This window comes from Pholis gunnellus, assembly GCF_910591455.1.
Source record: "Pholis gunnellus genome assembly, chromosome: 2".
Taxonomy (NCBI): Eukaryota; Metazoa; Chordata; class Actinopteri; order Perciformes; family Pholidae; genus Pholis; species Pholis gunnellus.
The window spans coordinates 4,161,528-4,185,285 of NC_136536.1; the positions used below are offsets into that span (position 1 = coordinate 4,161,528).

General features: G+C 44.5%; 1 protein-coding gene across 2 annotated transcripts in view; it reads left to right on the top strand.

The window, feature by feature from the left end:
• Positions 1-23,758, top strand: part of plxnd1 (plexin D1) — a gene marked incomplete at its 5' end in the record, with an annotated part of 62,520 nt that overhangs the window by 11,831 nt on the left and 26,931 nt on the right. For both annotated transcript variants that reach the window (XM_079180469.1, XM_079180470.1), the window contains 9 exons: positions 643-772; positions 4,742-4,919; positions 5,143-5,251; positions 9,936-10,035; positions 11,389-11,487; positions 13,426-13,515; positions 13,737-13,845; positions 14,949-15,106; positions 18,763-18,908. In XM_079180469.1, coding sequence (XP_079036595.1) covers positions 643-772; positions 4,742-4,919; positions 5,143-5,251; positions 9,936-10,035; positions 11,389-11,487; positions 13,426-13,515; positions 13,737-13,845; positions 14,949-15,106; positions 18,763-18,908 — 1,119 coding nt within the window. The remainder of the gene's footprint in view (positions 1-642; positions 773-4,741; positions 4,920-5,142; positions 5,252-9,935; positions 10,036-11,388; positions 11,488-13,425; positions 13,516-13,736; positions 13,846-14,948; positions 15,107-18,762; positions 18,909-23,758) is intronic.

Genomic DNA, 23,758 nt, shown 5'->3' on the forward strand with positions numbered 1-23,758 from the left:
GTCCACACAGAAACACACTGTTGGTCCACACGCATTAAGAATCAGCAGTGGTTTCTTTCTGTTCAGCTATTGGTGACTGGCCCCTGGTCCTGCAGGACGGGTTGCCATAGAAATGTGCGTGACCTAGAGTCAAGTAGTCTCTCGTGTTTAGCCGAACCGACTGACAGCCGAGGTCTGAATGTGACATTAGGAGACCGGAGCACCTCATAAATCTGTGGGAAGCGGACCGTGAAACCCAGCGGTGAGAATTCGTCAAGTCCCGGGATGAAATGAAAACGCAGAAGTTTTTGTTTTCTCCTCACAAAGGATTAAACGTTGACCCTAAAGCTCAGTCTGGTAGTCCAATGACTCGATTACCAGCTGTGGCATTGACAAACAATTACTTTATATATATGTATATATATATAAATATGAGATATTCATTCTGATATTTGACATGATGATGGGAAATCCAACCCTCGAATGTTGAGCCAACGTTTGCCGCTCAGTTTTTTTCCAACATGGAAAATTGAGTTTCTGGATTTAAGTTTCCATGACGTATTCAGTACAATCTCCAAATATCCCTGTCTCTGTGTGCTCTAATCAAATCTGCACATCGATATGACATGATGAATGTGATCGTCTTATCACTTTGTCGTCCAGATGCACCATCCAGAAGGCGTGTGCTCAGGGGCTGCTGGCCCGCTCCTGGATCAGCATGGGTGAGGGTCCCCAGCAGTGTCCCTCCATGACCCTGACGCCCCCGGAGATCAGCATCGCTGCAGACATCAAGGTAAAATCTCCCGCTGCGTTATTGTTGTCCATCACACCTATGTCCACTGTTGCTCAGGGTATGCTTGTAATGGGGGCAGCGTATTTAAAGCGGATGAAACCCGACGTCTCACGACCACCGTTATAACCTGACACCTCTCACCATTATTATTATTATACGCGCTATTATTATGACTCAGCTGATGAAGTCACGCCAAGAACACTGTTTTACTGCAGCAGCTCCCTTCACCACCAACCTCCTCCTCACAGTGTGTGCACGTTTTTGATAAAGTTGACTTTACTGTGAATGTTAAAGTGGCTATAAATAATAACATTTTTAAAGACGGTGCTGCTGGGATGATGTATTTTTGTAGGCAAACCCCCGGGAGGGATTAGCCACTTGCTAGCGACCACCATTTTTTAAATTCACATATAAGCTTCAAAACTCACAAGAAGGGTATTTACTGATGTAATTTATATTGTAGTACAACACATTACAATTTCTCACAGACCTTATTACAGGCATCTAACCAAAAACCCATTAAAAGAAAAGGGAACAAAAATGCTCACTCATTTCCGGGGTTTTTGTAACAATGTGTGTTTCTTCACTCACACTGCTCTCGCGCTGGTTTTGGTAAAGTTAAATGTGACGCACGAAGTCAGAATATAACGTGATGCATGTTGAACATCTAACGCTGCCGATGAAACGTGTGACTGTGGCTGTTTACAGTTGGGAGCGTTACTAATACGATCAGTTCTGCAGGCGTGTTTCCTGCAGCGTACAACTGATCTGAACACGCACTTCTAATCAGTTGTTCTTTCACAGTTGTTTAAACTGTCACACGACAATGAGAACTTAGTTTACGTGAATCACTTTGGTCGTAAAACAGCAAGCCAGGTGTGTGTGTGTGTGTGTGTGTGTAAATCCGGAGCTTACCGGTGGCACAGCAGGAGAGCGCATGCCATACACAGCTGTTTCCTTCTCTTTAACCGTTTACTGACAGTGATTAACTTTGTGTTTTGAAATGTGCCGGAGCTCTGTGTGGCTCGGCAGGAAAGTTATCTCCGAGCCTCCAGCCGTTGCTCCAAAACACCAATAAAGCTGCAACTGACGAGTACTGTCATCGGCGATTAATCTGATTATTCGATTGGTGTTTGATCAGTGTTTCCAAAAGTCCAAGAGGACGTCCTCAAACTCAGAGAAGTAAAGAAACCAGAAAATATTAAATTTGTTAAAGCTGGAAACAGAGGATTTTGACTTGACTTGAATTACTCAAATCGATTAATTGATTATTAAAACATATGTGGATATGTTTAATAGTAACTTAACATACACACCAGGTTAAAGGTTTTCACATTGGCCAAATTGTTTTAATTCTGACGGATATTCAGCCCTCTAATCTGGTGCAACACCATCAGATCTAATTCATAGGAAGTTTTGCTATTTTGAATAAAGGGGCTGAAGCAAAGATGTTGCGTTTCTCAACGTCCACATGTGCCAGAATTCAAAAATATTTATAGAAATTTTGTAAATGGAAGTTGAGTTTTCCCGTATCTGATGATGCTATGTCGAAACATTACCTCAGTACTATTATGCAAATTCATTTATATTGTGCAGCCAAGAAATAAAATGTCTCTCTTAAACATATTAAACTAACAGCAGCGCTCTCAGGGAGCAGACTGGACGATGACTTTCACAGTTCAGGAAATCAATAACAAACCTATTCTACCTTTTCTAACACGCAATCAAATTTAACAGACTTAGGAAAAAAGAAAATAGCTGATTATTATCACACAGTAATATCGTAAGATAACTGTGTCCGGTTATTCGTTTCAGCCGTCGTGTAATTAGCTTGTGACATTCAGAAACCTCAACCTCGTAGAGGCTGTAATATAATCTGATGTGATTATTTTCATTATTTTGAATTTGGAGTGGCGCAGCCAAAATTGCGAGGTGTCCGTCCCCATTCCTCTCAGTCAGCCGCAGTGGCAGCGTGTAACGATTGTTAATGTCACCACCTCGGCTGTACCGTGAGAGCGCTCACCGCTCAATAGAGCGAGAGTCACAGCTTCATCCATCTCTTCTGCTCGTCAGCAAACTCTAACCTACCAGTGGTATTCACCTTTGTATTTATATATAACTGTGTACTCTTTGGCTCCGGCCACGTGTCTTGGCATCGTGTTACTTTATTATTATTTAATTACTATGAGACATCTGATCTCATCCACTATCGGGCTATAACATCGTCTTGATTAAGATGCCATTTACTTTTAGGCTTCTTGTTGTAATTCAGGCTGGGGTGAGAATATTGCGGCGTTCGAAGCCCTTCAGCAGCCAAACTTTATTTAGCAGCTCTTCATTATGCCTCCGTGTTGGCGACAGCTGTGGCCAGAGCCATTATGTTTTTGGTGTCGTCCGTCCGTCCGTCTGGTTCTTGTGAATGTGACTTCTCAGGAACGCCTGGAAGGCATTTCTTCAGATTTGTCTCAAACGTCCACCGTGACTCTCTTTTTAGCCATAACTCATGTGCTTATTATGACAATTTTACACAAATGTCTAATTCAAAAGAAATAAAAAGATAATTTAAAGATTAATAAGTGATGACATTTCAGTAAACTGCGACGTGACAGGTTGCTAGAATTAGTATTACATTTATTACAATCGTAGCGACCTACAGAAGTATAAATAAGCCAAATAAAATCAAATATAAGATTCAGCCTATTTTCATACGGTCCCAAAGTAAATAGCAACACAAACTAAAATCACTGCAATACTTTAATAAAACTTTAGTTTAGCATTAGCATGGCAGATTAGTGTGTTCATTTTAGAGCAATTGTTGTGTTGGCGTAATGTTAGTTTCTGTGTTGACTTTACATTTTCAGCCAAACCACAAAAACCATTGACTTTGAATTCTACTTTAACTGTTTTAAACAACAGCTGATGTTGTGTCTCTGACTAATGATTTAAACACGACAATACATTGATCGGCCTGATGGGCTGCGATATTTACATCTGCTGCTACGTTTCTGTTGTGCCAAATGAAGAAATACAAGTTAAACCTTCAGACAAACACAAAAGCCCTGAGCTCCACGGAGATCTCTTCACCCTTCACCTGTATCTTGTGTTGAATGGATTTGATTTTAATCAAACCTTGCAAATATTTTGGCAGAACGAGTCCCTGCATCACACCTTCATGGCATGTAAACTGTGTTCCCAGAAGCATAACAACACTATGATAATTAGCTCACCGAATTTTGACACTCGGAATCAATTTGACCTTTAATTACAGCTCATAATTAGACGAGGCTGAGAGACGACAGGTCATTAATTGGTTCATTAAGTGTGGGTGTTTGCTTGTTATGTAGGTCAGTTTGGCTTTGGGCTGCAATAGATCTACCAGCTGCCCGATCCGCAGGAAGCGCGGCTCAAGGTTGTCTCTCCAAACAGGAAGCAGCAGGCAGGAAGTCGGGGACTTCGGCAGGAAATGATCTCTTCCGCCGAACAATAGGGCCGATTTTATTTAAGACATGTTTAGCGCATGTTGCCGGCCGCTCCGGCTCGTATCTGCTGAGCCGCTGGAACATGTCATCTTTCTCTTCCTCCCTGCTTCCACGATCTCTGTCCCTCCTTCTCCTCCCTCCATTTTTCTCACATTGAAATCATTTAGCTGAAAATCAGTCATGTCAGCGAGGTGTTATCTTTCTCATTATACGTCTGTCATACTTCACCACATATAGCCATATTTAGATGTGAATGTAGCACCGCGCCATCTGTTTCTTCATTGCACATTAGTTTCTCCATCTCTCTGCCTGTGCTCCTTCTAGCAACTTGAAGTAATGCCAGCGCCATTTGCCCTCCACCAAAGACTAACTGTACATACCCTGGATTTCAGTGTGCGTGGGAATGTGGACTTCAGTCAGTAATTGATTTCTGTTAAGATGAGCAGTAATTCATATGTATGCTCTCGTGTTTCTGTTTTTTTTGTCGTAGGATGTCGGCATCCTGATAAATGGCAGTGTTCCCGATCTGGTCGGCTCCCGGGTGGAGTGTGAATATGGTCCGGGTGTTTCTACAGCTGCCACGGTGCACCTGGATTACGGACCCGCTCAGATCCAGACCTGTCCCCTGCTCCCTCGAGAAAACTACCAACCAATCCTCCCCGGCACAGGTGAGCCTGAGAACATCCATTTGGCCGATGCTGCCGCGCTTATCTCTGCTCACATAACGAGTACAGTTATGTGGCTTCGTCTTTGTGTGTGCTGTACTAGAATAAATGCAATTTCCCCCTTTTGTCTTTCAAAGTCGATGCCTCGCTGTTTGTGTTATGACAGTGATACCATCTCCAAATGCTCAACGCATGCCGTGTTGTTTACATGCCTTTGTTTCTGCAGATCATCTGACCGTTTCTGTGGCGATAAAAGTGAATGGCACATCTGTGGTATCTGGGAGCTTCATCATCTACGACTGCGAGAGGACCGGAGCGATACACCCCAAGACGTCGTGAGTCGCACACTCATTGTCACATTTTTTTTATTTATTCAGGGTGTGTGAGGCTCTTGGCGAGTAAAAGCATTGCTGTCCAAGCGGCAAAACCTCCGTCGCTGAGAAACGAAGCCAACATGGAAGTGCCAAAATCTGCAGCTCCTCAAATGGCCGCTTGAGGCTGACTCCAAATGGACTCTAATGGTCTCCATAGACCCTCGTGTGAAAATGCCCAACTTTACGGCAAAGATAAACAGAACCAGAACCGAACATAGCAGACTGTCGGACGCCTGCTGCAGTAAAATTAGAGGTTTTCTGAAGTGACTCTGGTGCTAGGAAACTTTCGGAACATTTTTGCTGTTATCGCTTTAACACTGCTTAGATCTTCATCCACTGGCATCTTGATTTTGCAGGTGATCCCTGAAAACAAACCTCCCTAAATGAAACCTAAATACCAATAAACTACGGTTATAGCCAAGCTATGGCCTCACTCAGATGTCCGCTCGAGTCTCGGCATTGTAGATTGAGCACAGCGAAGGCTTGTCCCTAACTCTCCGCCTCTCTTCCTGTTTTTTTTTTTTCCTCTGCTTTCTATTTAGGGCGCCTCAGTGGGTAAATATTGCCGACACGTCCTCTTGCGGCGCTCATTGTGTATTTGGCTTACTCAAGGTTTCTCAGCGCAGGATCAAATGTGGGATTAATACGCTGTAAACGTTAAGCCAAAGGAAATTGGATATGTATGTCTGGCTGGCCCATGTTGATGTTTGTTTTTGTAAAGGACTGTGACTTGTATGGCCTGGTCACAAAAGAGGGTTCTCTCATATCTTGAGGCAATCCAGCTGGCTTCCTCTTGCATGTTGGACCATGTCAGAGGATCCACTTTATCTGATGGGCAGATCTGAGGCTCAGAGGGGCATTAGTGTGCGTGTGTGTGTGTGTGAGTGTTCGACTGATTCCCTGCGATTGAATTCGTTTGGGTGTGTCCCTTTTGTTCACTTTATGAAAACAGTCTGGAGGTGTGAACACAGCAGCAGTTGAAGGTACACGCGTGCAAGACTGCACCCAATATGTGCGCACGGCCTCGGTGCTCGGCGAGGTTCAGGAGTGTGAAATTAGACGGCGGTTTGTTGAAGGTGATAATGAGCAAAGTGCCGTTCTCACAGGATGAGCATTGGGCTGCAAACTGCGGAGCTGCTATACTCTGTCTGATTTTAATCACTTCAAGCTGTTTTTTTTAATAATCCCTAAAGAGAGTGTTATGAGCCACTTCTCCGCAATTAAACCACAATGTAGAGAGTCTCTCCTGTTTGGTGCCATCATTGTTTCTTCATGTTAAAGCTGAAAACGTTTTTGGGTTCAATAATCTGCGAGAGTCCGTGCAAACCATCAACATCACATAGGAAGCGCTGTACAAGGAGGTTACTGCAAACTGACATCCTGTGCTGCTTTAATTACACGTTTTCAGCATAAACAACGAGGTGAGACGATGTCATCGCCGTCGTTATTGAATAATCTATCAGTTATTTTCTCGAATGATAATAATTAATGATAATTAGCCGCTTGGTCTATCAAATGTCAGAGAAGGGTGAAAACTAAACTAGTCAGTCCAAGCTGACGTCTTTCCTTGTTTTGTCTGAACAAACATTTGTTAACACATGAGATAAAGAAGCAAATCCTCACTATTGAGCAGCTGGAGCTTTATGAATTGATCATCAAAGTAGTCGATCAAAGTAACTCATCGTTTCAGGTCTCCCAAGTTTCATGAATTATTGGCAAATCAACTCATTTCACAATTAAATGGAACATTTTACACATGACGGTAATTTGACTCCTCAGGCCGGGAACACAGCTGTACAATGTCTTCTTGAAGTTTCGAGGGCAGGGTCAGAAGATAACCCTGATGATGTCACAGTGATGTCATTGAGAACTTCAAAATTGTAACAAAAACTCGCGTCAGCGTGTCTAAACATCTCACCCTCCTCTTCTTCATTTATTTTTATTGTTGTTGAAGTTTGAGAATGTTACAAATTCCATTTTTAAGGCGTCTTAATTCAGGATACGACAATTTGTGTGTTAAATCAGTTTGCATGTTTTTCTCTGTGACTGTTTTGTGTGTGCGTGTGTGTGTGTGTGTGTGTGTGTGTGTGTGTGTGTGTGGGAGAGAGTGTGTAGTCAGTTCTCCCATGACCCATTGAAAGTGGTCACTAGGCAGAGTGTTAATGACAACCAGACGATAGCATTCCAGTCTCCCCAAGCAGCCCAGTAGGACAACCACCTAACCTGCCCTCTCACACAGCTTCTCTCACTCTCTTTATGTGTCTCTCTCTCACACACACACACACACACACACACACACACAAACACACACTCACTTTTTCTCTGTTATATTTGCTTTTCATGTCCCAAGTTTTGGGCCCTCCTCCTTTCTTTCTCCCCTCGTCTGTCTCTGTCCGTTTGCTGCCCTGTCTCCGTCTCTCCCTGAAAACTGCTCTTTTCTTCTGGACGTTTTTTCCTCTTTGACAGAGACGTGATTGAGGATGTATGTTTAACCGCTGTGTCCACTGAGAGGCCCTGAGAGTGTGAGCCCGACTGTGTATTTAGTGCGTGTGTGTGTGTGTGTGTGTGTGTGTGTGTGTGTGTGTGTGTGTGTGTGTGGTCATTATGCGTCGGGGTGGGCAGCGTTACTGGGTATTTACTGTCAGTGTTGGGTCAAGCACAGATAGAGATAGAGAGAGAGAGTGAACAATGTGTGTGTGTGTGTGTGTGTGTGTGTGTGTGTGTGTGTGTGAAGGTGTGTGTGTGGTAGTGTATAAGTGTTTTAATAGGACAGAAAGGGAGTCAGGGAAAACAGAAAAGCTGCAGCCGATAAGAGCCTAGAGGGGGCCGTCTGCTTCTAATCAGAACACACACATGTTTCGATTACGTCTCTACATCCCTTTACACCTATCCCAGTCTACCCCCCCCTCACCCCCCCCACTCCCCCATCCCAGTCTAGAGACCTCCTCAGAGTGCTGCTATCACTGGAGGCGCTATCACTCCTAGTGTGGGACATCTGTCTCCTCCCGGAGGCAATGCAGTGACACACACTCGCATACTGTAGAGCGGAGGTGTTCCAGTTTAGGTAGTTTATCACTCAGATGTTTGTGGTCCACGTACAAAAAAACGTAAAAAAAAGTGCAACCTAAAGGCCCGAAACTCAAGTTTACACTCGCCTGCCCGAGGTGCGTGTGTCAGAAAATGACGTAATCTCGGCCTGTGCAGTGCAGTCTAAAGTAGTTCACTGATAAGAGCACTATCAACATGTCGGAGGATTTTATCATTTTAGAAACTGAAGGTCTAAAAAAAAAAATCAACATTTGAGCAAATATTTTACCAGCCAAATCAAACTGTTTACGGGAAAGTCAACCTTTTGTTTCACTTTAATGCTTTTGATACTCAACTTGTTCCTTTACCGGGCTTGTATGAAGTCAATAAAGTAGTCCATGAATATGATATGAGTTTACAGGTAATTACAATTCCTCCTCTATTGTTGATGTTGGTTGGCGTTTTGCTTGTTACACTCGTTTTTATTCTTCACTCTACATTTTGTTTGTACGCCCGCCGGCATTTCGGAGAGTTTTGCAACAGTGAGTTCAGCACAGACGCCTTTATGCAAAGGCTAAGGCGGAACACATTGGCTGAAATGCAATCTGGGAACCCACTGGCTATCGTCTGGTGATGGTTTAGCTTTTTATTGGTTTAAAATCGGCTCATGAACTGGATATATGTGAAACAATCTGGCCGTACTCGTCGTCCCTCAGCTCCATCTCGCTGATCGGTCTGTAAACAATGAGCAGCGCACAGAAAAGGAAGTCTTGGCCCCGTTATCCGCCGGCTACACAGGAACCCCAGAACTATAACCCTTTGCCCTTTAGAGATTGACATTGAGGTGGTGGCAGCTCAGGAAACACAAAGTAAGGCTGTAGCAGCGAACCCCCCCCCACCCTCCAACCCCAAAATATTGTCTTGACTGGTGCAAGGGTGCGTAGCCTATTATTGCATGTATGTTCAACTTTTTATTTGTAAGAATAATAATGTGTTTTTTCTTCTTTTAAATGTTGATTTAGTCTTTTCATGGGATTTGTTGACAATCCTAGAATAAAATCTAGAATATTTTATAATTTAACCTGAAGAGGATCTAAGGATTATTCGACATCTGCAGCTTTATTGCTCGCCACAAGTCACTCCAAATAACAGCTTCTGAAGGGGGCATGAATTTAACCTTTTTATTGTTGAACAAATCGAGTTTACAAGCTGCTGATGGACCTACCCGCTAATATGTCCTCACTTAGCTGGTGTAAAACTCAAAACGGTGCTCGCTGTGATAGAATTACAGGAGGCAGCACTCACACACACCGAGTGTTTGTAGAGAAGTGCTTTTCTTTTTTCATCTCAGCAGCTTTGGTCCAGTCCGACCTCCTGACTCGCTGTGTTGCAACTGTGGAATGAATGTGTCTGCTGCTGTGACTAATCATTACTTCCCTTTTATTCGCGCTAAACTCTGATGCCTCAAACAGTTCAGCCTCTCAAAATGAGGCCACATATTCAACTTTTTTGAAAAGACTGTATTTACAGCATGGGAACAGGTCAGACGGAGATACGGGGGGGGGACTGATCCTTGTTTCTCAACTATTTCCATTGTATGTGTGTCCGTCTCTGACAGATGTGTGAGCTGCCTGAGCACCAGGTGGAAGTGCTACTGGGACCCCGACAACCACCTCTGTGTCTCCAGTAAAAACGAGTCAAAGCCCAACCTGCTCGAGGTGAGCAATCCTCCTTCTTCTCTCTTTAATCCACAAACCGCCTGCAGGGGTCTCATAATATTCAGATCCCACTAGTCCAACATAATCCAGACTCTGCAGTCCAACAACTCCCTGTGTGCTGTAATGTTCTGGGGTCCAGACGGGTTGAGCAACAGCAACCATGTGGTAATTCAGTTTGAGGTTACAAGTGTCCCAACCACAGTATGTTGAAATCCGCCATAAAACCTCCAGAGGTTCTGGTTTAACAGACTCCTTACAGGGGTGAAGTGCCATTTTAAAGCTCCTCTAAAGTTCCTCTTTTTTGGCAGTTTGGTTTGATATCCCAGCATGTGGAAGAGTAGATTCATTGTGTCTCTATTTTTAGAGGGAATTATTACTAAATGCCTTGTACTTGTTGCCGGAGAAGAGATAAATCTACACTTACATTTTCAGCTTCGGGTTTACACATTGTATGTGTACAAACAGTCACCTCATGTTAAGTAGGTGACTGTACAAAGGGGTTATGTAGATGTGTGTGTTTGGCAACACGAAGCCCCACGAGGGTGTAAACTACTCTGAAATGCAAGCAAATCAAATTGTTTGGCACGAGCGCACGAAGAAAAGGCCATGAAACTGGGAAAATTATCCCAAACTACAGTAGCCTCACTGAAACCAATTAAAGCTCCCCGGCGTGTTCCTGACAACTTTTAAGATTAAGTCAGCCATCATATTATTCCCCTCCCCTTTGGTTTTTTTTTTGTTATTGCCGAGCCAGATCTCCAGGACCTCTGCGTGAGGAGGCGTCCTCCCAGCGTACTGGTCCCAGTTAGAGGGGTGAGGATGTGACCCACAGTCCTCTGGTCAGCTGCTGGTCAAGTGGTCTTGTTTCTAGTGTTTTATTGACTGTTTAATGATCCGCTTTATATCACAAGACCACCCCCTGACAAAGAGAAAGGGCTCCTTTTGTTTAAACAAGTGAAGCAGTAAAGTAATCGCTGCATTTTTCTAAGCAAATGCAATAAATCCCGTTTCACGTTTACAAAAAACAAACAAGCACAAGAGGCCTACGGCTTTTAGTTCGTAACATTTTTTTTTTTTTTAAAGCATGAGCAAAGCTCGATGAGGTCTTTGTAATGTGGCTCATAAAGAGATGAGGAGGTGGGCTTTCCTGTTCTGGGTCTGTTTTTCTAATCCCATATCGTCTCTATTTGAAGCTATTGTTGTTGTCAGAGCGAGACTTTACCCTCTCGTTTCCTCCTCCTTCCAGATAAACAGGACAGGTATTTTGGGTTTGCGGATGTGTGCAGGGGAAGCCATTGTTTTCTTTAACTCCTATATGTCACTTCCTGCCCTGAACATCCCATCTCTCCACAGAATGCCGTTTCCTGTCCCAGCCTGGTTGCCTCAGACGTTCCTCCGTCGCCGTCAGAAATGGCCCAGGACTTCACCTTGTCCCTCAGCAACATCCAGGAGGTACGCCAGACAACCTCCAGCTACGGAAGCAGGACTTGGACTGTGTCCAATGTGCATGTTGTGAAAATGATTGGAATAACACAGAAGCATACGGTGGTGTGTTTGCTTCAAGCCGAGTTTAGAAACAGACGGATATTTTGTGCGCTTGCTATTTTTCGATGAATGAGAAAACAGAGCTTGGGTGATCTCCACGAATGCCAGACAGAGATGAAAATGAAGAACGAGCGGGTATCTTTATGCTTATGTCGCTCTGGGCTCAGCTGTGTGGCGCTCTCCATGCCTCCGCTGTCTGACTGTGACTGCGCCGAGTTGTGTCCTCGTCAGCACGGCGTACAATATGCAGTCGGGGTCTGAGGCAGCACACGCGGCGGGAGCTTTATTTCACTCGTGTTCAATTTAAATTCGGCAAGTCCTCTTTTTTTTTTTTTTTTAAAACTCCCATTCTCATTCTTAATCCATGCTGAGCGAGTCAGGCGCTGATCCTGCATCGCTGATAAGGACACAAAAAAAAGATTCCAGTGCTGACTAGTTGCCAGGCGCGGTCAGTCAGACGCCTAACCCGGGCCGGCCTGTCGAGCCCTCTGCCCGGTGTGTTGCCATGGTGACAGACACTGAGTCACATAAAGATCCACACACACACACACACACACACACACACACACTCACACTCACTCACTTCCCAAGGGCAGCCTGGATGTGACTGGATGTTTGTATTACTACTATTTTATTATGATAGTATATATAAATGCCTGCTTGAATAATCTCCTCGTCATCGTCGTCGTCATCGTCATCACTCAGACCCCTCTGGGATTTGTGGTGACTTTTGGTTTCGGCTCCCACACTGAACATAATGTAAATTGTTTACACTTAACTGTGATAAACAGTCAAACCAAAAGAACATGTATCAACGAGCTTGCAAGTCGGGCCAAATCCCGATAGAAGTCATTTTAATATCTTAATAGCGATTCGTATCATTAAGTAGTTTCCTGGTAGTTCAATAAATAAACAGCCTGTATTGAATAACCACATGGTCAGGCCTGTTTCTGTACACTCCTGTTGGAATCAAATACTTGACAAATGATGAGTATTTTCTCATTTGATTGATTACTTTAATGCAGAATGAACACAAGAGTTTCAAGTGAAATTACAAAAAAGATAAAGAAATATTTCCAGCTATGCACTGACTATGTTTCCATGCAGAGTAATCAGATTAAGAAACAGTCTGATCAGAGACGTTTGAGTAACTATGTGCTCGTTATTATTAATTAAAGACGACGGTGTCCTGATATGTGTGTTCAGCATTACACGGTTCCAGTAGTTTTAGTTCTCAGCCTGAACATAAGTGCAGGAATCATTTCAGTGTGTGGTGTGTGTGGAAGTTTTTCTGTGAAAAAAAGAATTTTCCAGAAGCCCCAAAAAAAAGAAGAAAAGCTTCTCTGGTGTCACAAAGTACAGAGAAATAGTCCTGGAGAGGGCGATAAGAAATAGACCAATTTAAACTGGCGGGATTCGCAGACAAATGATTTCTTCCACTTTGAGTAATGACCTTTTACTGCTCTTACCTCTCGTAGCTTATTTATGGTCTTACCTTCACATATCTTGGCTCAGAGAGTCATTCAACTCATGTTTTTATGAAGAATGAATTCATATTCATTACTCTGGCTCCCAGATGACTTGCAGAGAGATGTGGGAGTCCAGATGTTTATGAATATTGAATTTTCCCTGGCAGGGACAATTATTGCGGGGTTATTCCAGTTCCCCGGTTACACCAACTCAATTGTTACCAGACACGTTTGAGAGAGCTTTTTTCAGAAGCTCTTTTCTGGGTATTAAATCAGTGGTTATCTCATTCTCAGAACAGCGTGATATCACAGTTTGCCTGCTAGTTATTGCTGAAATACTGCACAATTGTTTTAAATAAGTACTTTTGCACGACAGGGGGAGGACCTGGAGTGCGACTTTGGGACAGAGCAGCGATACGAGGCCACGTGGCTGAACAGCTCGACTGTCAAGTGCAGCGGAGTAACAGTAAGTACAGACCTTCAGCAAACAACTAACGAGTCCATTCATCCAAGCTGAAGCTCAGTTACTGTGCATTTACTGGTTCAGTGTGTTCATTATTGTTCGATTTAAGCCTTGTTTGTAACTTGTTTTTCTTGCAATTATTATAAACCCTTGTTTAAAAGTGGACTAAGAACCCATTATTATCTCGAGGGCGTGAATGCATGTGTACCTTTCTGTCCGTGTAGCTGTCCACTAACCAGAGGAGCCAGGTTTACCACCTCAACCTGAGGAGGAGAGGACGCTTTAGTGGACAGCCGGAGGATGTCTTTGTGGACAGCCCTCAGCCCATGAGAGGTGAGACATTGTTGTGCAGACGTGCAAATTAAAAACAACAGATGAGAAATCCAGTTTCCATTAGCCACGCTTCAGCTCTTCGCTCAGCTCTCCTGTATTTGAGCATAATTAGAAACTGGCAAAAACAAGGAAAAAAGTCTGACATAGCGTGCCACAGTTGCTCCCAGAATGCATTTCACCTGTGCACAAATGTTGTTTTTTCTATGATGAGGCTGGTGGATTTGATTAAACCTGGAGGAGCCGCTTACAGCGACAAACAGCGTTAGACTGGCTTTCGCTTGCAATAATAGTAGTTTGTGTATTACAACACATAATTTGCCAACTAGTAATTTACTACACTATCATATTCTGCTACCGTCTAATTACACATAATGATTATAGAACACAAGGAGCCGCAATTTAAGGTGTTATCGATGCAACGCGTACAAGTGTCCGTATGTGTTGTTGCAAATGCAGTTTGAGCTCCATGACAACAGGGAGATGACGGAAAGTGGCTCTCATGTTGTTAAAACTTGGCATGTTATCCAGTGCAGCAGCTAAAAGCCAATCCTCTGCCTATCCCAGTCCCAGATGTGCTCTTCACAGTCCATGTGTCTAGCATGTGAACAACAGCCCTGGGCCGCAGCCAGACACACGGCACTGTTAAGGACATGACGGCGGCTTCGTAACATGCAGAATCATCACATTTTAAAAAACACATGCGGGCATACACACACACACACACCTACACACCTACACACACACACTGCAATATTAGCACAAATGCATGCACAGACGCACATGCAGTGATACAAATGGGATTTCTCACTGGGAGGCACATTGGAACATGAACATAATCATCTGTTTCTCGCTGGCTTTGTTCTCTTCCTCTTTTTTTTTTTTTCTTGGTTTATTTTTATAGCCGTGCATATATCATCCTGCAAATGCTTATGCTGTTTATTCAAAAACAAGCAGCCCATATTCATATACAGTCAGCTATAAAAGAATGTTAGGAGTCTACAGTACAGTTAATTAAGGCCACGGTTCAATGATTCTGTATTGGTATAACAATTGCCTTCCTGTCTCACCCCCCCCCCCCCCCCCTACCTCCCTTCTCCTTCTAGTGGAGGTGTACAACTGTGGAGTGGGTAGCTCGGACTGCTCCCAGTGCTGGGGCCGCGAGGATCAGGGCCACCTCTGCGGCTGGTGTGAAAACAGCTGCAGGCCGAGGGACGACTGTCAGCCAATCATGGATCAATGCCCGTCTCCTGAGATCCACAAGGTGAGCTTGCAGGTTATAAAACACGAACGCGGCCTGCAGACGCTTGCGTCAATCCTCCCCAAAAGCCCCGCCTCCTTTACCGGAGCCCCCAGGCTCTGTTTTCCATCCATAAAATGGTGAATCATGGAGTCGCTCACACGGTGACCCTCTGTCGGTCCAGCATCTCAGCTGCTGAGGGGAGTGTTTGAACAGAGTCTCATTAAAGCGGTTCACTCGGTAATAACACTAACACTTACTCAGCCGCTGCCCTCGGGGGACGCGGCGGAGTCAATCTGCAATCACTCAGAAGGGCATGGGAACACCTTTAGCCCTGTGAAACTACAGTATGAGTGTAAACTGTGTGGATTGGGTCATGAGAGTTATATGTGTAGAGCTCTTTGTGTAGAAAACCACAAAAGAAAGCAAATAAGAACCAGGATGGGTTTTGGGGATTTGTGACCAGAATAAGAGCAAAAACCACACTGACCACAAGCAGTGTTTTAGCTCACGCAGAGTCTGAGTGCGGTCTCGTCGAAATGTTCCCATTAGCGGCAGGACCGATTCTTTAAACCGTTTACGGAGCTCATTTGCATGATCGTATTCATTTGTTTTGTCCCCAGCTGTAATGGGGGGGGGGGGGGGTGTTTGGAGCCGTCCTCCGAGCCTTTTTCTGCCACCACCAGAACCCTTATATCAGCACAGCAACCGCAGGCGGTCATGGGAAGCACGGCTCACATGATACTCAGTCGGCTTGAACTTCCTGTAGATAAAAACCTGGTCGGCCCAGGAGAATAAGCAGGCAAAACAAAGCAGACAGACACACACACACACACACACACACACACACAGATATACTGCACACAAATAGGCCATATTGAAGCATTCACGATTATCCCTCATTCTTTGTAGCTGTCAGCATGCTGTGACTAACAGGAGGCTCTGTGAGAGTCCAACTTATGTGGACTTCTTACGTGACTGAAGTTAGCCGGGCTGAGATGCCGTATGCGTGGGTAGACCATTGTTGTGTCTCTCTCTCTCTCTCTCTCTCTCTCTCTCCCTCTCTCTCTCTTCTCTCTCTCTCTCTCACACACACACACACACACACACACACACACACAGTGGCTGTCTCAGGAGAGAGGATACTGGGGGCTGTGGTTTTGTGGGGTGTGTGATGCAACGCTTTTGGCAGCCATGTTTTCCCAGAGAATCCACAGGGGTTTGAGCCCCGAGTACTCCGGCTTAAGGAGGATAAAATCAGGCTCTCCCTAAACATTCACACACACACACATATATATATATCGCAGCAGCTCTTTGTCATTTAGACCTTGTGACTGCGCGTACAGCGAACGTAATGAAGTGTGTTTTTCTTGCTCTGCCTTGTCACCTGCAATTTTCTATCGCAAGCACCAAAATATCAGTAATATGGAGGATTTCATTATTCCTTAAACTTTGCCTCACACCACCTAATTGTGAAAAATGCGCTCAATTCAGCCCGGTGACGTAAGACAATAGAGACATTTATCATGTCTGCAGGCCCTTTATTCTCTTGTTATGTGTGGGCTGGTCCACTTTTAACCCCCCCAAAAAATTGATTAGAGGTACCAAAACAGGAACTACCAAACATAGTTCATCCCCGACATGAAAAGAATCAGAGAACAGGCGGATCTGGGTGAGACATAAACGGTTTTGGAGAGAGGATGGAGAAGGGTACAGTATATAGTCTGAGGCCTTTTCCTGTTTTTGTCCTCGCGTCCTCTTTGATTAGAGTGACGTAGAGGAGCGGGAGTGAGGAAGATGAAAGCTCTGACCTCACAGAATATAACAAAAGGAGAAACATATGGATTTTATCAGTTCGGGCGTTTATCTGGAACAGGTTGGCATATCTGCTCGTACAATACATTTTGAATATTTTTGAATTCAAGGGTGTGGAATACAACATTCCTTGTTGGGTTTTTTTCTTCGTCTTTGCAGCGACACATTCACACCCTGTGGTCTCCCTGGAGGCCTGGCAGAGTTTGCGCTGTAAATCAAGACTTGTAAGAGGTGTAAATGAACAGCATGCCAGCTGATGTTGATGTCAATGCTCAACGGCACCGCAGAGACACATTAGGTGCTATAAGACTCATGGTGATGATGATAAGTAACTCTGCTTACTGCGGAGCTCTGGGTGCTTCTAGTTTGTCTGCCGTGCTTCAGTGTGTGCGCACACATGCATTTATGGTGTGTTTGTGTGTTAACATCTGTATGAAGGAATGTGCTTTTGTCAAAGGAAGTTTATTTATATATATATATATATATATATATATATATATATATATATATATATATGTATATAAGTAAACACAGGGAGCACTTGATATCCAAAAGCTGAATATAACCACAGAAACATTTCCCGTGGTGTAGATCCCACAGAAATACTTCAAGCAATGGCTTGGCTTGTTTTTACACTTGCTGTTTTAATATTAAAATAAATACACTCTTTCTTTACTTAACTGCCTCCCTCTTTTAGCTGGGAAATAAAAGGTTTATTTATCTGCGCTGTCACTCTTGCGGGCTTCAAATTATCTGTATGCAGCGGCAAGCCTTGTCCCCCTCACCTAGACCAAACAGAAGTGCTGTTTTCATTCTGAGGCTCGGTTTCTGATAGAGCCGGAGCCTGGGCTAATAACACACAGGGGTCGCACTGACCTCGGCGGCTGGGGGGGGGGGGGGGGGGGTCAGTCGGAAAAAGCATGCTCGCAGCTGGGCTTGCTGCGCTACAGTGGCAAAATGAGAGTTGATTGCTTCTGTCTGGGCGTTCGGAGATGCTATCTCTTGAAGCTGCGTCTCCGAGGTGATTGGAGAGGTGACTGTCGCTGCTCTTTTTTTTTTTTTTTTTTCTCTCGAAAGTAAAGTTAAAAGACCAAAAGGGACGCGGACGAAATGATGCGCGAGAGCGTGCCTCCGAAACAACCGCAGAAGAAATGGGACTGAGGAATTTGACAGAGCAGACACGGGAAAAACAGATGAAAGGGAATAGCACTGTGCATTAATTCCCCCCCCGGTCGAGGCTTTGCACTCTCTCACCACCATCATCAGCATTCACTCTCCTCTCGACACTCAGTTTCCTAAATTGCCTCCCCACTCATCCACCTTTCTGCTGTGCTCTCCACCTCGCCTCTCCAGTCCTTTCTCTCTCGCTCTGTCTGTCTCTTGTGGGATGTGAAGGGGGCTCTTACGCGGCTCTTTATTTGCATGTGCTGTAGAGGATTAGGGGCTGAAGAGTCTCAGACAGGCGCAGTTAAGAGTCTTTGTGTGTGTGTGTGTGTGTGTGTGTGTGTGTGTGTGTGTGTGTGTGTGTGTGTGTGTGTGTGTGTGTGTGTGTGTGTGTGTGTGTGTGTGTGTGTGTGTGTGTGTGTGTGTGTGTGTGTGTGTACTCAAACCGTGTGTCTATTCTATTAGATCTTCAGGTCTTCAGCAGAATAACACTTGTCCTTATCTCTCCGTGTGCCACACGTGTCCAAAGCATTTGCATTCTCTTAATTCTCTGTCACGTTCATTACCACCCGTCATTAGTGGAACATTTTTAGGGAGGTAATCTACTTATGAGCTCTAATTTATTGTGCATATTACAGGGTTTTAACTGGATTTTCTCCCCCCCTCACCCCGTTCATTTTATTCACTTTGTGTTTTGTCAGATCTTCCCCCTGAGGGGTCCGGTGGAAGGAGGCACCCTGCTGACAGTACAAGGCAGGAACCTGGGCAGGAGGTCTGGAGCTGTAAAGGTCTCTATTGGAGATGTGGCGTGTAATCTCCTGCCTGAGCTCTACACTGTCTCTGTAGAGTAAGTACTCTATAATATGGCTGTATTATGATACACAAATGTGCACGTATAAGCTGTTTTAACTGTTCTTTAAGTGTTTGCTCAAGCTTATCAGCATGCGGGCACTTTTAGTCCCCTTTATGCTTATTTTGTTACATTTTATATCATCTGCATTGTCAGAATGGCAGCGTCACGCAGTGGTTAGTAATGTCACCTCACAGCAAGACGTTTCAGGGTTCGATCCCCCAGCCTTGGCCTCTCTATGTGGAGTTTGCATGTTCTCCTTGTGTTTGAGGGCTTTGTGGGCTTCCTCCCAGTGCTTCGGTTTCTGCCCCCACGGCCGCTAAGGAATGGCATCCGACATAACACCTACGCCAAATCATAAAATCAGATTTCCATTTTTTTTCCGAGCGTTAGCGATAGATAATGGTGGCGACTCCTACCTGGAACAGCCGAGAGAAGAAGAAGAAGAAGAAGAAGACAGTGTCAGAATGACAAGATGGACTGAATCAGAGCATGTCCTATACATTAACATCATTTATATTTAATACCCTGATAAAATAAGCAGCTGTGCTGCAATTAGGACTGGTGAGATGATAGCTAACAATTATAACAATTACCCATTGTCATAGTAACCTGACATGCCGTCAGGCGGATAAGTGGCCCAGTGGACGGCAGGCAGAGATGGAGATCAAGCGATGGAAATATTTGTCACAGTTAGTAAACCTCAAGGGAATCCTGACTTGGACTGTACGTGTCAACCCTGAACACTGTGTGGAACCTGAAGCTCAGACCACACGGTGCAGTGAGAGCTTTACCCGACTTATTACATTTAATTGACAGACTGTACGGCCTGATCTGCTAAGAAAAGCATGAAATAAATGTTAAAAAAAAGTCTGAGAACCACTGTTAAATCTTGAATACCTGTAATACCGCTGTTACACACACCGCCCATTTTAAACATCAAAGTCTTGTTTACCGGTCTGGGGGACGGCCACTGCTTATATGAAGCCTTCTGTGGCTCCAGAGGGAGATTACGAGTTTGAAAATGAAAAAAACTCCGGGGGGGCGAGTAAGGAAGTAGTGAGCTTACCAGAGCGCTGGTCGCTCCTCAGCTCTGCTTTGGTCGAACAGCTCGTGGCAACATTAGCCGCTGCAGTTAACTCGCGCTCACAACTGACGCAAAAACTCTTTGCATTGCGTTAAGACAACAGAAAAACGCCAAGAAGCCGCTGTGTGGTGGGACGCCCTACCAACAGGGTAAAAGAACCCACAACTAAGTGTTATCTTTATTCAGCTAACATTTAATCTGTGGTTATTTTATGCAGATATGTTGTGTTTCCTCGTGCACATTTATTTAGCCGGTTTGAAGTTGGGGCGGGAGACTGTAAATCTGGCAACAGTGGCTTTCAGAGTAAGACACGTTCTGTCTCTATAACACACCCGAATCTCCTACCGAACTGTCAGGGGTTGAGTTGCATTGTGGGTAATGGATTTACGAGAAAGATGGATGGATGGAATGAAAAAAGATATCCTCTATCGGATATCTCTGGCAATAAACAAGTGGGACAGAATTGTAAACTTTGTGTTATTGATCACCCGCAGAGTGGTTTGTGATCCGTAACTTGCGGTACAAATGAAGCCCATTCAGAGCCAACGATCCTATTCAGCGTTGTAGTTGAAAAGCTCTCGTTTAAAGAAAACCCCAGATGAACCACATTTAAATGAGTTATTAAACTCCCTCCCACAGATCACCATCACAGATCATTACCCTCCTACACGTCCACCGGTCTTGAAAATAGAACGTCAACCTTCACTGCGTGGTTTAGTGTTTGTGTGCTCACGAGGGCTAATTTTCACAAATATCATTATGCATCGGCATCCCTCCGTAGCTCGGGGACCATCGCACTGTCACCATGGAGACAGCAGGACCCCGCTTTGACACCGGCGCACCAGAACTCTACAGTTACATCCAAACTTCCATTCAGTATCTGTAATGTTCCTTGAATGGAACTGTTTATCTGGTCTTGCTCCGCTGGAGCCAATCATTGTATTAAGACCGGTTCGAGGGTGACCCGCGGGTCTTACCTGTCACTCCAGCTGCCTGACACATTCCCCCGAAACCGCACATTTCCTGAAAACAGCGAATCGCATTTCACTCCAGGGGTGTTCTCGTCTCGTGTCGTCATTTTCCTCCGTGGCTCCTGCGGGCTGCTTGTTTTGACAGCAGAGCATATCCTCGTCGCTGGAAGTGGCAGTGACAAATCATAACACGTCAGTGCATCTGACAATGTCAGCACATTTGCACGCACACACTCGCACATCTTTACTTTTCTATCTAATTATATGATCCTATCGCATCCCCTCGACTTAAAGGCTTTACATTCAATCTTATTATAAACCTTATTGAAAATAAAAACGTCAACCTATTCATACCACATCTCTAAATCCGCTTGAAGATGTGAGGACTGTATAAAATGACTGTGTTTTACAAAAAATATCCTCATTCAGACGTTCTGAAATTCTAACTGGCTCTTGCAGAAAGGCCCATATACTCACTGACACACGGGCACATGTGACCTCATTTACCAGCGCTGTTGAGACAGGTGCCTGCTCGTGTGCTGGGAGGTGAAAGTTCACAGCTGTGTGCCACAAGGAAAATGTGCAGCGCAGGAGAGCCGGCCGCTCCGCTCGCTTCGGTGTCAACATTTTAATTGATGGCACAGTCGGTCGAGGCACACCTCATTTACTGGAGCACTTCTCTAGATTTTTGACTCGGGGCCCTCCGTGCTGCCCTCGCTATCATTTCCATATGAGCCTTGAGTGGCCCTCGCCCCTTTTTCTTTTTTAGCTGCACCTCAGACGACACTCACACCCGAACACTCACGGACCTGATTGTTGGTGATCCTCGTCATCCACTCGGGGGGAAATGATCGGAGACGTCTTCAAAATATCGACCTCTGAAACCCATAATATCACCGCAGTGGGGCGGCGCTGGAATGTGGAGCAGGGGTCATCTGGGCTCTGTCTGCTCGGGGAGTGTGCACGTCCTTTGACTGGGATCACACTGCATCAACATCACACACACACACACACAACAGGACATCTGCAAATGCCTTAAAGAGCAAGGAATTCTTTTTTTTCTTCAAAAAAAGGCCTCTGGATGTAACATAAGTCTTGAATGTAATTTATTTTTGTATGTTTTTGTGTCTGATTGCGAGCTGTTAGGAGACGTCGCTCACCTAGAAACTAAAAAGAGCGAACGTTGCAACGGTGGATTTTGCACACGATCCTTTTTTGTGGCGCTTCAGTCGGCCCCATCAGACCGTAGCGAGTACTGTCAGTACTGCTAGACGTAAGAAGCTAATCGTCTCATAACGGATTTAGCAGAAACTTGAATGACCTTAAATCAATTAATCTTTTTTAATTGTAGTCAATTTTCTGACACATTCTAGGTTCTAGGTCACTTTACATTCGTTAACCATGTCATTAGAAAAGTATTTTTATATTCTGCAGATTGAACTGCAACAATTTAAAAAATACTCTGCATCTATTTTGATAATTGATGATAATTTAAGCAAACTGGTTCTTGCTTCTCCAACGTGACGATTGTCTGCGTCTCTCAGTTCTACCTCATTGTAATTCAGTCACCTTGGACTCTGGGAAATGTGTTTTTGGATGGATGAAAATATAAATCGGGAAAGTAGTTTTCAGGAGAATTGTTAATGAGAATAACTGCAGGGAAGTACTGGCTCCAAGGCCGTAGCGTCCCTACTGGGTTTCCATCATACTTTGATACTTTGGCCGATTGTAAAACAGCATTCTATGTGGTATTAAAAACGTCTGACAAAGTCTTGAATTTAACTTTAAACCATAGTACTGTTTAAATGCAACAGGCCGAATTCATCACCCCTTCTGTGCTCCACAAGATGCACTGGTTTTATGTATGTCTTTTTCCCCACACAATAATCCTCAACATTATCGTTCAGCAGCAGATATCATATGATGTCACGTTAAGAGTCTGATGCTCAGCCTGAATCCAGTTCGGCCTGGAGCGGTCCGACATGTTCCGGCTGATTCAGGCTCTCTTCTTTCCCTCAGGCTTGAGTCTGTGAATAGTCATGCTTCATTTTATCTTCTTTTTTACTCCCCTCCTTAAATCAGAGAATGTGAAATGATGCATTCTCTTCAAACAGGTGCGCTTGCAACCCTCACGACTCGTAACTGACAGGAGTGTAATTCTAGTGTAATGACGATCTTTACCTGATGCTCCTTCAATTAATGAGCACAAATGTAGACATCGCTATCAACAGATGGCTGCTACTGCAGGTTATTTTAGATTATTGTATTTTTTACAACAGCTATTCGGGCTTGTGGAGAAAATCCATGTTTTAATTGGGCTCATTAAATGCCACAGTGGTTTGGGTTTCGGGTTTAAAACACAGCATTTGTTTCAGCCTGACATTTAAAAACACGCTCGGAGGCAGCGTTCTGAGCCAGCCCTGGTCTCAGACCCGACAGCCCGACCCCAGCCGAGCCCCAATCTGTCCAGCCAAGCCTCGTCTCATCCTGCCAGGTCCTCCTACGTAAAACACAGCTCCTCCGCGGATGTAAAAATTCCCCACAATTCCTCTTGTCAATCACCCCGATCACTCGCTGAGAATTTACAACCACTGTAGCACGAGGCACCTGACTAAATAAACCGACAGGGTGTCAAGCTGGAAGAGGATCACGTGAGGTGATAAAGGTCGTGTGTGTCCCTCCCCCCCCTCCCCCCACCCCGGTATCCCATTGAGGCCCCAGAACAGTAGATCCCTGTGCCTCGGTATACCACCGTGTCATTAATATAAGACGTCCCTGTAGAGCGTGCA